This window comes from Saimiri boliviensis, chromosome 12 (genome assembly GCF_048565385.1).
Source record: "Saimiri boliviensis isolate mSaiBol1 chromosome 12, mSaiBol1.pri, whole genome shotgun sequence".
In the NCBI taxonomy this organism is placed as follows: domain Eukaryota; kingdom Metazoa; phylum Chordata; class Mammalia; order Primates; family Cebidae; genus Saimiri; species Saimiri boliviensis.
The window spans coordinates 88,104,362-88,117,653 of NC_133460.1; the positions used below are offsets into that span (position 1 = coordinate 88,104,362).

A 13,292-nucleotide genomic window follows, 5' to 3' on the forward strand; every position below is an offset into this window, starting at 1 on the left:
CCCACCTGGCCTCTCAGGAAAGAGTGAGCAAGAAGCCAAAGAAAGCCGGCCCATCAGAGGAGGACGACAGCCTTCTGGACGTGTACTATCGGGAGGGAGAAGAGGAGGGGGAAGAGACAAATATGCTATCCAAGGTGAGGGCAATGTCACAGGGAGGGGAAAGGCTTTGGGCAAGGGAAGAGCCGGGCCATCTTCCGCCTCATCCTCTTTTACCTCATTTCCTGTAAAATATGAAAGCGGGGGTTGTCAGTTGCCTCTGTTGGCCATCAGCTCCTTGAGGACAGGGACCCTTATTCTTTTTGAGACAGAGTCTCACTCTGTCTCCCAGGCTGGAGTACAGTGGCGCAATCTCAGCTCACTGCAACCTCTGCTTCCTGGGTTCAAACAATTCTCATGCCCTCAGCCTCCTGAGTAGCTGGTACTGCAGGTATGCACCACCATGCTTGGCTAATATTTGTATTTTTAGTAGAGATGGGGTTTCACCACGTTGGCCAGGCTGGTCTTGAACTCCTGACTTCAAGTGATCAGCCCGCCTCCGCTTCTTAAAGTGCTGGAGTTACAGGTGTGAGCCACCATGACTGGCCTCTAATTGTTATTTTATATTCCGGTATGCATATGTTTGTGTGTGTGTTAAAATTTTGTTACCTAAATAAATGTATTTAGATAGAAAACTTTTATGTGACTACTATAAAGTGTCCCCACTGAGCTGGGGCCTGGCATGGCCTGGGAGGAGAGGAGAGGAAGGGTCTCTGCGGTTGGTAGGAGTCGGTGCTCCTCTAGGTGGGCTGTGGCGGGAGATACAGGGAGCAGCCTGAGCCAGGTGCTTTCCTCAGTGCCTCTGTGGTCCTCCAGGAGAAGCGAACCAAGCCAGCAGAAGCGCCCCGGCTGCAGCTGTCTTCAGGCTTCGCTTGGAACGTCGGACTAGACTCTCTGACCCCGGCCTTGCCACCTCTAGCAGAGAGCTCAGATAGTGAAGAGGATGAGAAGCCACACCAAGCCACGGTGCTCTATTTTCCAGGGCGTGTCCTTTTGGCAGGGACCCCTTGGTGTCGGTCTCCTTTGCTTTGTTCCTAGCCTGGGTGTCTTCCTGGGTAGGTTGGGGAGGGGTCAACAGCCAGTCCCAGGCCAGGGGGTGTACATATAGAGCCCTGGGCTGCCCAGCCAGCCTGTGGCTTCCACCACATACCTCCTCTAGGCCTTGAGGAGCCCATGACTCACTGTGTTTCTGCCTTCTATAGCAGAAAAAGAAAAGCAAGAAAGAAAGGGAGTTGGAGAAGCAGAAGGCAGAGAAGGAGCTGTCCCGCATTGAGGAGGCGCTGATGGATCCTGGGCGGCAGCCGGAGTCTGCAGATGATTTTGACCGACTGGTGCTCAGCTCCCCTAACAGCTCCATCCTGTGGCTGCAGTACATGGCTTTCCACCTGCAGGCCACGGAGATTGAGAAGGCCCGTGCCGTGGCCGAGAGGGCCCTCAAGACCATCTCCTTCAGGTCTCAGCTTTGCCCCAGGGAGCGCTGTGTCTCCACATGTTCTGGGCTGGGAGGTTTTTCAACCTGTGGGGCATTTCTTCCTAGGAGGGCCAGCAGCAGTTTGGGTGACTGCCACCAGGGGCCCATGGGTTCCTAGGCTTTCTGCCATAGATGTGGCCATCTGTGAAATAGACCTGCTCATTTATATTTCATAGTCGTCTTCTCCGAAACTGCTAAGGGTAACCTTTACAAGAGTCCCTGCACTTATATAAGGGAACCAGTTTGGAGCAGAACTACAGTACAAAAAAGAACTCACTACATACCTGGGTGAAAGCCCTGTATGTGGCCATTTTCCAAACTGAGAGATGAGGAAGACAGTCCTTTGCTTTTTCCTCTTAGTTTGAAGGGAGAATAAGACCTAGGACTCTGCTTCTAGCCCAAATCTCAGGCCCATTTGGGATCTGGTGGGCTTCCTTTCCAGGAATGGAGGTAGAATCCAGGGGAGACTGAGACCAAGCCATCAGAGTTGGGGCAGGGGTTCCTGATGCTGTGGGAGCTGTGGTGGGGACACAGCCTCTTAGGGTCTGCATTTGGGATGTGAAGACATGGGTAGAGCCTGGGAGGAGGACGTGGCTCCTGGGTCTGCCTGGCTGGGGTGGGAGACTCACTGGGCTGAGCTGATGGAGCTCCTGTGCTGACTGCTGTCCCTTCAGAGAAGAGCAGGAGAAGCTGAACGTGTGGGTGGCTCTGCTGAACCTGGAGAACATGTATGGCTCTCAGGAGTCCCTGACCAAGGTCTTCGAGCGGGCCGTGCAGTACAATGAGCCTCTCAAAGTTTTTCTTCACCTGGCAGACATCTACGCCAAGTCAGAGAAATTCCAGGTAGGAGGGCCACAGACCAGCTCCTGGGGGTCCCAGCAGTTCTCAGGGAAGAGCCCCTGGCGTTCTGGGTCTAGTCCTGCCCTGGGCTTGCTACCCCACATCTGGGCCCCAACTTCCTCATCTTGAAGTAAGAGAAGTTATTTCCTTCACCTCTTCTTCAGGACCGTGGGGTCAAGGTGAAGGAAGCAGTGACTTTGGAAGTGAAGGGGCAGTGGAGCCCTGGTGTGTCTGTACTGGGCTGCTGGCTGGGTGTCACAGACAGAGGGGACATCCCAGCCCAGCATCCACTTCAGCGGCGTCTCTCCTGCTCCCCGTCATTCTCATGTTCTTCTAGTAGGACTGCCCTCCCATGGGTGCTGAGCAGCAGGGTGTCCCCTCTACCGTGTCGTGCCTGTCCACTGGCCTCTCTGCGAGCCTCCCTCCCGGCTCCTCTCGGGTCTCTAGCATTAGGCCCTGAGAGTGATTTGGTGTCTGGGAGCCCAAGTCTAGCTTCTTATGAGTGTTGCTGCTTGTCTGTCTGGTCCCCTCTGTAGTACCACTCTCTCCTCTTGCCTTTTCCCACAGGAAGCCGGTGAACTCTACAACCGGATGCTGAAGCGTTTCCGGCAGGAGAAAGCTGTGTGGATCAAATACGGCGCCTTCCTTCTGCGGAGGAGCCAGGCGGGGGCCAGTCACTGTGTGCTGCAGCGAGCCCTTGAGTGCCTGCCTAGCAAGGAACGTGAGTGCTCATTGCCAGCTCCCAAGCCCATGAGCGCTCCAGGATCGGGGAGCAGGGATTGGCCGTGGCATTGCTTCGAAGTCAGGAGAGCCTTGTGAGGGCCTTTATCTCGCTGCCTGTCAATTCTGTGCCCGAGCGTAACAGCACATATTACATTTCAAATGCCAGCCTCCAGGAGACGGAGGAATAAAACGCAGTTAGCACTCGTTCTGTTGCCCCTCGAGTCTCCCACCTCTTCTGTGCCCAGAGAGTGGTGTGTCTGCAGTGCCTGTCTGTGTATTTGGCCCCAAACCCACCCCACCTTCCTTCTGGGGCTTTGTCCCTCTTGTCACAACCTGTCTTGGACCTGAGAGCAAGGAGTCAGGCCCACGCTGTTCCTGTGGAACACTTGTGGTGAGGGGGTCTGTCTGCTTGTTGGGTCTCTGAGCTGTCCTCTCCCTGCAGACGTGGACGTCATTGCCAAGTTTGCCCAGCTTGAGTTTCAGCTGGGGGACCCAGAGCGGGCCAAAGCCATTTTTGAGAACACGCTGACCACCTACCCAAAGCGCACAGATGTCTGGTCAGTCTACATCGACATGACCATCAAGCATGGCAGCCAGAAGGATGTCCGGTGAGTGGGGCTGCCGGCCGAGGCTGAGTTCCTCAGGGGAGGGCATGGTAGGCACTGGGCCCGCAGCAGAGCTCAGCATCCCAGGCCTCTTACTCAATCTAGAAAGCCAGCTCAGTGTGATGCCCCAGGCCCCGTGACATTCACTTGTTCAACTTCTCTTTCTGCTTCAAAGGCCAGCATCTGGTCTGTCCGAAACCATTGGTAGGAGGTAGCCTGGTCCCTGGCATGGGAATCAAGAGACTTGAGTTTCTCTCATAATTACACTGTTCTTGGCGCTCACTGTAGACAGCTTTCACAGGCAATCTCTTGCCTTTGTCCCCCAGCATCACCACAAGACAGGAAGGGTTTAGAGATGAGTAGACTGAGGTCCACAAAGAACAGGTGCCTCACCCAAGCCCTTCAGCGAGCTGACCTTTTCTCAGAGAAAAGGTCTCTTAATGTGTGTTTCTTACTCTGTGTTCCCCATCCCAGTGATTTGTCCTGATCACTGTAAGGCTTTAGGCAGGAGTCCCTTACCATGTCTGGTGTCTGTCTGCTCATCTGGAAGATGAGGTGATAGCGCCTCTCCCCAGGGCATCATGAGAGTTCATTATGGATTAATAAGGATAATAGAAGTGGGAGTCCTGGATGGGAGGGGGTCCTGGTTCCAGGGCTGAGAACAAGTGGGTTAGTGCTAGCCAGGAAGCATGCGGTATGGTACTGAGAGGCAAATGCCACCCTGCTGCTCCTCAACAGGGACATCTTTGAGCGGGTCATTCATCTGAGCTTGGCCCCCAAGAAAATGAAGTTCTTCTTCAAGCGCTACCTGGACTACGAGAAGCAGCATGGCACCGAGAAGGACGTGCAAGCAGTCAAGGCCAAGGCCCTGGAGTATGTGGAGGCCAAGAGCTCAGTGGAGGACTAGTGGCAGGCTGGCTCCACAGGTCGCTGTTAGCAGTGGGCCAGCTAGCCCTGTCTTGGGTGCCTGGGCACTGGGAAAACTGTTGGCTCAGGACTCTGTTTAAATGTTGCTTTTTCTGCAGCACCCTTAGGGGAATCCTGTCAGGATAAAAAGGAATTTGAGATTGTTTTTAACCCCTCTGCTCATTTTATTTTCAGTATCAATTTATGTCATCTTTTTCCTTATCTGAGACTTCTTGAGGGTTGTGGAGAGCAGGCCCCTGGACTCCTGGAAAAGCTGAAGGTCCCTCTTCCAGGGGAGTTCCTTGGGGAGCAGGAGTGGAGGGGGTACTCCTGAGGGTCTTGTGGTCAGGATCCCCCTTTGTGCCTAGCAGGCTGTCAGTCCAGCCAGAGGGGTCAGTAGGCTCCCAGCGGTGGAACCTTCCCTCTGATCTTGGAGTCTCTGGGGGTTCCTTCAGCCTCAGCCTAGCTGGTACCTTCTGCCCTTTACTGGAGGCTATGAGTCTGGGACAGGAGGACAAATTCAGAGCTCAGAGGGGAAAATGGAGAAACCTGGGCTGCTGAGGAAAGCCACAGGGGTTGGCTTAAACTGATGATATCTTATCCCAGGCCCACCATGGCCAAATTACCTAGCCTTTCCATATCTAGTATATTCCACGTCTTGGAGACCAGCACAGACTCAGCTAGTTGCTGAAGCCAGTTCTTTTTTGGCTTGGTCCTGAGGGAATTAGAAGTTTTCTCTGGCAGAGTTTTAAGTGTCCTGCAAGTTTTTCCATGGGAAATAACTGAGTCATATGCCAGGAAGCAGGACGGGGCCAAGGGAGAGCATCCAGAGGTTTTAGAGGCGGTGGGGGTGGCAGGCAGGGATGGCAGGATGGAGAAGCTGGGGCTGGCCTGCTGCTTAAATATGAGAACTAGGTTACAAGAGCTAGTTCTGGTCCTGCCTACTGAGCACAGAATCTTTTGACTCGTGAAATTTCAAACTGCTTTTTCTTCTGAGAAAAGCCAGGCTTTGTTCCCCACACCAAATCAAATCGTAGAACCCAAGTGCAAAGAGATCAGGGGCTTCCCCTCTGTTAAACACCTGGCACTCCCTGCACCACCGCCACCCCTGTGGTCCATTTCAGTCCTGTCCCCTTCCCTAACACAGGGCATGGGGTTTGGGCCTGGCCCCATGACCACCAGCCTCCTGTGGCATGGCCGATTCAATCACACAGACACCAGGCTAGTCCTTTTAGTAAGAAAAGCTTTATCAAAAATTTAAATAGATAAAATAAGGCGAAAGGCATGCACTGGAGACTGCTTCCCTGGGCCACACTGCTGCGCTGGGTGTTCCTATGCAGCTAGACACACACTAACTACACATGGTACCATCAAGGAGCCTGCTGGTGAGCTTCACTGCCACCAGTCCTGCTGGCTGGGGCTCCCATTGTCTGCTGGGTCTCTCCACACCCCCAGATTGCCTTGTGGTCCTTTCCCCCAGCCAAGAAGATACGGTTTTTTAAAAATCCTCTTCTGATACGGATGTGAGCAAGCAGTGGGGTTCAGTTTGGGACCAAGTCGTGCCATTTGGAAAGAGGGTGGGAAGCAGCTCCTTAGGAGGCGAGCAGGGCCATCTCCACATTGTCTGGGGCCGCACCATTGCCTGCCAGACCCTGGGCCCACTTGTGCAGCCGGCTGTAGAGTGGGAGGCCCTGGTTCTCACGGTATAAGTAGACACCGGTGATGGCATTCCACTGTGGCCGCGGCTGTGTGCCTTCTACTGGGAAGTTGGCCACCAGCTCCTCATCATCCTTGTTGAGCGCCACAAAGCCAAAGAAGCGGCGCACGTTGTTGGCAGCAAGCACCCGAGAGTGCACCTCGGCAGTGCGCTGGAACAGCTGGTCCTCGTTGATGCGGTACTGTGCCCAGTAGGCCTCCTGGCGGTAGCTGAGTGGTGAGCAGTAATGCTTGAGGCACTTGGTCAGGAACACCAGGATGGCCACCACGCCAATGAGCAGCCACCCAAAGAGCTGGCCAGAGAACGGGCAGGGTTCAGGAGGGGCGAGGAACTGCCTGGCCCTACCTCTCAGAGCGAAGTGGAGAAGGAGTAATTTCCACTGGTGTAAGGGAAGCAGGCCCCTCTGGCTGTGACTCCATTGCTTCCTTACCCCCTTTAACTCACACTCTCCTTGCTTTTAGCCTGCACTTTCTGCTGCCACCCCTTCAACCTTAAGGGCACCTCCTTCCCCTGCCATTATCTCACCCCATCAAACACCAGGCAGGGTGTGGTGGCTCATGCCTGTAATCCCAGCACTTTGGGAGGTCAAGGTGGGCGGATCACCTGAGGTCAGTAGTTCAAGACCAGCCTGGCCAACATGATGAAACCCTCTCTACTAAAAATACAAAAAGATTAACTGGGTGTGGTGGTGCTTGCATGTCGTCCCGGCTACTTGGGAGGCTGAGACAGGAGTTTCGCTTGAACCCTGGAGGTGGAGGTTGCAGTGAGCCAAGATTGTGCCACTTTACTCCAGCCTAAGTGACAGAGTGAGACTCTGTCTCAAAAAAAAAAAAAAAAAAAAAAAAAAAAAAAAAAAAACCAGCTCAACCTGCCAGGCTCAGCTTAGATGCCACCTCTGGGAAGCCTTCAAAGGCCCCTCTGGGAGCACCTGTGCCTTCCCTGAAACCCCCGTGGCCTGGTTCCTCTCATCACCATCTGCCGTGTTTGGAGGTCATGCATGTGCTTGTCTGAAATGCTTGCCTGGAGGGCAAGGAAAAGCAAGGTCATCTTTGTTTTACCGTTTGCTCCTGTACAGAGATCTGGGGGCATTTGATCATCCAGTAAGTATCATTTTTTTGTCTACCATCTTCCAGCTCTGGTGCTGTCTCCACCCTTTTCTCTGTTTATTTTTCTTTTCTTTTCCTTGAGACGGAGTCTTGGTCTGTCACTCAGGCTGAAGTATAGTGGCATGATCTCGGCTCATTGCAACCTCCACCTCCAGGGTTCAAGGGATTTTCCTGCCTCAGCCTCCCGAGTAGCTGGGATTACAGGTGCCCGCCACCACGCCTGGCTAGTTTTTGTATTTTTAGTAGAGACAGGGTTCCACCATATTGGCCAGACTGGTCTCAAATTCCTGACCTCCAGGGATCCACCCACCTTAGCCTCCCAAAGTGCTAGGATTACAGGCATGAGCCACCGTGCTCAGCCTCTGTTTACATTTCTTATTTACTCAGAGAAAAAACGTTTTAGAAAACCTGTGTTCCCCTGAGATCATGAGCCCAGCCTGGCCAACATGGGAAACCTGTCTCTATTAAAAATAGAAAAATTAGCTGGGCATGGTGGCACGTGCTTGTAATGCCAGTTACTCAGGAGGCTGAGGCAGGAGAATCACTTCAACTGGAGGTGGAGGTTGCAGTGAGCAGAGATCGCACAACTGCACTCCAGCCTGGGTGACAAGAGACAGACTCCATCTCAAAAAAAAAAACCTGTGCTCCTTCCTGTCTCTCCCTCACCCACTGCTTCTCTAAGTTAATGCTCTCTGCTGAGACTTTCTGCTGCTGCCCAGTTCTCTTCCCTTGCCTCCTCTCCCTTGACCAACCTCCTCTCCTTCAGAGCCCAGCGTAGGCTCAGGACAGCAACTGCATCTTCCTGATTCAACACCCCATCCTGACCCAAGGGACTTCCCTTAAGTCGTCAACACTTCAGGCTGACTCAGTATTTGGGCTGGGCCCTTCCTGGGATAGGAATGTGTTCATCCCGGAGCCAGCCACACTCCACTGTCAAGGCCCCATCACAGACGTTTCTGGGGGCCCATGCTCAGTCTGGCTGGGGTAAGTGGCTTATCTGTGATTGGAATTAAGGACCAGTGTGAGTCAGAAGAATGTTCCTTTAATATTTAAAACTAATGTGGCCATATACAAGTGAGATTTACTGTAAAAAAAAAAAAAAATTGCTAAGATTCTCTCTTATTTGTGTCTGGAATTGGCCCTTACCCTACCATGCACCGGTTAACCAGCTCTGACACCTAACGCCAGTGCTTTCCCACAGACCTCAGCCCCTGAGGACCAACTCCATGTTTAGCACTAGGCCATCCCTACACCTCCCACCAGCCACCACTAGGGAAGAGGAGCTTCCCTTGCACAGCTCCTTACCTGGGACTCATACTTGAGCCTGCGGATGACCTCCTCCCGGAAGTCTGTCAGGTTGGGAGGGTTTTCCTTGCAGGGAAACCTGGCCAGGATTTCGGTGGTGTGGGCTGATGGGAAGTGCTCTTCCCTGGCCGTGAGTGAGGAGGGGTCCACAAACTCGCTGAGAGCACAGACATAAGCCTCACCACGCAGCAGGGAGATGACGGACCAGGTGACAGGGGCCACAGCCGCTCGGCCCAGGATGGAGCTTAGAAGGAGGAAGGTGGGGGCAGCCGAGCAGTTCTTGGTCCTCCGGTGCTGGCACTCGGCCACGAGGTTCCAGGTGTGGTTGTTGAGGATGATGCCGATGATGAAGAGCACCAGGGCGGGCACGCCGATGGCTGCCAGCCCATACAGGTAGTTCCGGGCCGGCGAGCAGGGGCAGTGGAAGGCCACCACAGAGAAGAGTTCCTGGCTGCCCACTGTGCCCAGTGCCACCAGCCCGTTGAAAATCATCACATCCTTGCTCTTGAAGAAGAGTGACAGGAAGCGGAAGTTCTCTGCGATCAGGGCTGCCATGGTGACGGTCCTGGCAGGTGGATTGCAGGAGAGGAGGCGGGAGGAGACGGGATTGATGGTTGCTGGTGGTACTAAGAAGGGGTGTGGGCTGGGGGCGCCGGACAGCAGGGCGTGGTTGTGCTATTTCATCCCCACCTGTGTGGCTGGCCTGGTGTTTCCTGTGGAGCAGATGACCCGTAAGTGTTTCCATCTGAAAACCGGGAGTTGAGGAAGATGCTAGTGTGGCCAGGCTGAGGAGAAAGGAAGGAGTGTGGGGGCCTGGGGAAGTGACAGTTGCCACCGTTGATAGAGTTCTTCCAGGGCACCAGGCGCTTTGCACTCCTCATTCCCCATCCTCACAGTCCCACGCTGAGCTGTGCGCCCACCATGCACTAGGGAAAGTGAAGGCTTCCTGAGGGTGAGGGGCTTGCCAGGGTCACAGATACGAGGCAGACTGAGATTCAGGCTTGGGTGACCTGCCTCAAATGCTCAGGATCTTTTTGCCACCACGAGCTTCTCCTAGGGTAGGGCTCGGGGATGGCCTGTGCTGCTAGGGAATGTGGGGTGCTGACCGGCTTCCCCTCTGGGATTCCAGGTGGCACACATTAGCTGAGGGGTCTGGGACTCCTTGAATCCAGGGCATGTCCTCAGGGCCTCAGCCTTGAGGGTATAAAAGGTAGAGTGGGTGTCCTGGTGACTAAGGGTCTCAGACTGGATCTTGCGGTGTGGGCTGGGGCGAGCACAGCAAGATGCCAAAATCTCTGGACTTTGCAAGGACCTCAGGGTCTCATCACGCTTCATGACTTTTCTCTGGGCCTCAGTTTCCTCCTCAGTGAAAAGAGGATAAATCATCCTGACTCTTGCTCTCTCCTAGGGATGTTGGAGGGAAAGAAAAGAATCAAAGATGCCTGATCGTGCTCTGTGTGAAACCCTCCCATCTCTCCCATGCTGTCTTGTCTTCAGGGTGGGGACCATTCTCTTGCCTGCAAGGATTAGGAAACAGAGACCTGAAGAGGATAAAGTGCCTTGCTGAGGCGAAACAAATACAGAGGTGCCCCAGCAGGACCTCTAGCCACAACCTACGGAGACCTGGAGAGTGGACGAGGGTGAGTCTGCGCTAAGTGACCCCCTTTTTTTTTCTGTATCCTACTGACCTTGCGGAGTTCATCCACGAGTGTCCCAGAGAACCTCCTCTTCCGCAGCTGTGACCCCTCTCCTATCCAGCAGCCTCCCAGCAGCCCCGCTCCATCTCGCCTGCCAGCAACCGGAAGCCTGGGTGAGAGCAAAGGCTGAGCAGTGCCCCCAGCCCATCCGGAGATTGAGATCGCTCTGCCTTGGTCTGGGCTGCAGCGGACCCTGGCAGCCTGCCAGGAAGTGGCCATGGCCTCGGGCAACAGCAAAGTTTATCCCAACTCCCTTTCCAGCCTCCACCCACACAAGCCTGAGACAGGCCAGGGTGTGGCCCCATGTCCTCCCCATCTGGAGGGCGAGAAACAAAACTCCCCATGCCAGAGGAAGCTAACCAGTGGAGGGAGGGGGTGAGTGGCAGACACGGAGAGACCTGTCCCTGTTCCCCTCCGTGCTTCAGCTCTAGATCACCTCTTCCGTCCCTGCCAAGGAGGGCTGCCAGATGGGCTCAGGCAGAGCCATGTGGCCATGCGGACTCCAAGAAAAGAATCTGGGGTAGGAGGACCAGGAGGAACAGGAGGAGGAGGAGGAGGAGGAGGAATCTGATTCTTCCCCCACTTCACAGCCAGGGGTTTCCAGTCTAACTTCCTGGGTAAGGCAGTTTGCAGCACTGCTGGGGATGAATGGGTTAAAGGCAGCCTCCTCTCCCCCATCTTCTTCCCTCCTAGGCGTCTAGGCTCCTATTAGCTCCCTGTGCCCCGGGTTCATAAACTGGCTCAAAGTGGAGTACCAGATACTTGCACAGGGTGGGAGGTGAGCAGAGGATGAGCCAGGCCCTCTTCTGAGACCACTGACCCCAGGCCAGGGACGGGTCACATCTAGACCCCCAGTGGGACCTCCTCCACCATCAGTCACGACTGGAGACCGGCGGCTGGGGGAGGGGCAGGACTGCTCCTTCTCCCACGGGATGGGGGGAACCTCAGCTAGGGGGCTCTCTCCCTCGAGGCAGCGTGGGACCGGCCCTACCATGCTCCCCTGACACCTGGCGCACCCCAGGGAGGGCCCCTTCCTTACCTGGGGCCAGCTGTGGGCACCTGTGGCTGTGGCCTCCTGGGGCCGGACTCTCCAGGTGGCCTCCAGGAGGGCGTGCAGGGCAGCTGCCCCACTGTGTGCGCCCACGCCAGGCCCTCCGTCGCTCCCTCCTGCTTTTCTCCTGCAGGGGGGCCTGGCGCCGGTGGCGGCTTCAGACTAGTCTAACTTCAGAAAAGAGAGACGAAAACAGCGGGATGGAGTCTGCGCGTCAGTGAGTGGAAAAACAGCCTCCCGGCGCCCGCAGACAGAGGAGGGCGGGCCCCGAGGACGAGGGCGGTGCGAGAGGAGGGGAGCCGAGAGGAAGTTGCGGTGCCTGTTCTGCAGCTGCTGAGGGTCCCACCGCCCCGCCCCTCGCCGTCCCTGGACCCTGCTGGCCCCGCCCTCAGCCCGGACCCGGACCCTGCCGAGCTCCACAGCCTAAGGAGACTAGGGTGACCAGCCAGCGAGGAGGGCCACGTGGGGATGTGGAAGCATTGGGGAGATCCGGCCTAGACCTGCCCCCCATGACAGTTTCAAGAGCACCCCACGCCGGGCCGAAGGAGACCCTGAGAGGGTCAAGGGAGGGGGCCGTCAGTCCCACGCTGAGCCCCGCAGGATGCTCTGGGCCAGACCCGCACCCTCTTATGGCCCTTCTCCCTCAGTGACTGGACAAACCATTCCCACGGCCAGCTCTTTGACCCATAGCTAACTCCCGGGACCTGCTTCGGATCCCTGGAGGATTGACGATTGAATTCAGGAGCCTTGGGATTCCCCCGAAGCCTGCAGGCAGAACTCCAACTGGTGGGTGGAAATTTCAAGGCGGCAGGTTTCTGAAGGAAGCCCTTTGTAATAATCAGAGCTGCCCAGTCTGTCCCTAAAAGTGGTCATGAGCTCCCCAGCCATGGGAGTGCACAACATACGGGCTGAAGCGCACGGGTCAGGAACGCTGCAGAGGTGAGGCCTAGGGACAGGTTGGTTGACCCTTAGCATGGAGGGAGGTGACTCCTGACGCCTGCCAGCGCTGCAGTGCTCTTGGTTCCGTCATGGTGGAGCTGCCGAGTGCGCTGGCCTTCCTGAGCTGGGCTTGACCACATGTAGGAAGGAAAGAAAACGTACCAGGCTTTGCTTGTTTATTTGTTTGTTTCAGATCCCAGCATGTGCCAAACACAGTCCCAGATCCTTCCCTAAAAGGTATTATCCTTTATCCTCACCACAATCCTGAAAAGCAGGTCTTTTTTAAAAAATATTTTTTTCATTTAAAAATATATTATAAATCTTCTTCTTATTATTATTATTTTAGAGACAGAGTCTTGCTGTGTTACCCAGGCTAGTCACCAACTCCTGGGCTCAAGTGATCCTCTCTCCTTGACCTCCCAAGTGCTGGAATTGCAAGCATGAGCTGCTGCACCCGGTCAAGCAGGCCTTCTAACATCCATCTTTTTTTTTTTTTTTTTTTTTTTTTTTTTGAGACAGAGTTTTGCTCTTGTTACCCAGGCTGGAGTGCAATGGTGCGATCTCGGCTCACCGCAACCTCCGCCTCCTGGGTTCGGGCAATTCTCCTGCCTCAGCCTCCTGAGTAGCTGGGATTACAGGCACATGCCACCATGCCCAGCTAATTTTTTGTGTTTTTAGTAGAGACAGGGTTTCACCATGTTGACCAGGATGGTCTCAACCTCTTGACCTCATGATCCACCCGCCTCGGCCTCCCAAAGTGCTGGGATTACAGGCTTGAGCCACCGCTCCTGGCGTTTTTTTTGTTTGTTTGTTTGTTTGTTTGTTTGTTTTAATAAGATGGGGTTTCACCATGTTGGTCAGGCTTGTCTTGAACTCCCGACATCAGGTGATCCACC

General features: G+C 54.9%; 2 protein-coding genes across 9 annotated transcripts in view; one reads left to right on the forward strand and one right to left on the reverse strand.

The window, feature by feature from the left end:
* The window catches only part of PDCD11 (programmed cell death 11), a 60,469-nt gene extending 55,717 nt beyond the window's left edge, over nt 1-4,752 (forward strand). For 2 of the 3 annotated variants that reach the window (XM_039465132.2, XM_074382809.1), the window contains 7 exons: nt 18-134; nt 853-1,002; nt 1,239-1,489; nt 2,182-2,350; nt 2,915-3,068; nt 3,513-3,678; nt 4,414-4,752. In XM_039465132.2, the coding sequence (XP_039321066.2) occupies nt 18-134; nt 853-1,002; nt 1,239-1,489; nt 2,182-2,350; nt 2,915-3,068; nt 3,513-3,678; nt 4,414-4,582 (1,176 nt within the window). In that variant the 3' untranslated portion in view covers nt 4,583-4,752. The remainder of the gene's footprint in view (nt 1-17; nt 135-852; nt 1,003-1,238; nt 1,490-2,181; nt 2,351-2,914; nt 3,069-3,512; nt 3,679-4,413) is intronic. The other variant, XM_074382808.1, reaches the window with a different exon arrangement.
* A 50-nt stretch (nt 4,753-4,802) lies between these two features.
* On the reverse strand, nt 4,803-11,749 carry CALHM2 (calcium homeostasis modulator family member 2). Of its 6 annotated transcripts, none has more exons than XM_039465133.2 (4): nt 11,446-11,749; nt 10,398-10,515; nt 8,710-9,422; nt 4,803-6,590 (listed from the first exon to the last, which is right to left on the reverse strand). In XM_039465133.2, the coding sequence occupies exons 3-4, from the start codon at nt 9,262-9,264 to the stop codon at nt 6,174-6,176; spliced, it is 972 nt and encodes a 323-aa protein (XP_039321067.1). In that variant the 5' UTR covers nt 9,265-9,422; nt 10,398-10,515; nt 11,446-11,749; the 3' UTR covers nt 4,803-6,173. The 6 variants fall into 6 exon arrangements, with proteins under 6 accessions (XP_039321067.1, XP_074238912.1, XP_039321069.1 ...); XM_074382811.1 differs by having other exon boundaries at nt 8,710-9,494; XM_039465135.2 differs by having other exon boundaries at nt 8,710-10,113.
* Between the last annotated feature and the right edge of the window lie 1,543 nt (nt 11,750-13,292).

Coding starts and splice junctions, on each gene's coding strand:
- CALHM2 (XM_039465136.2), bottom strand. CDS start 9,264: ATGGCAGCCCTGATCGCAGAGAACTTCCGCTTCCTGTCACTCTTCTTC. Junction 6,591..8,709: donor GGCTCAAGTATGAGTCCCAG/GTAAGGAGCTGT, acceptor TTCTCTGGCCAG/CTCTTTGGGTGGCTGCTCAT.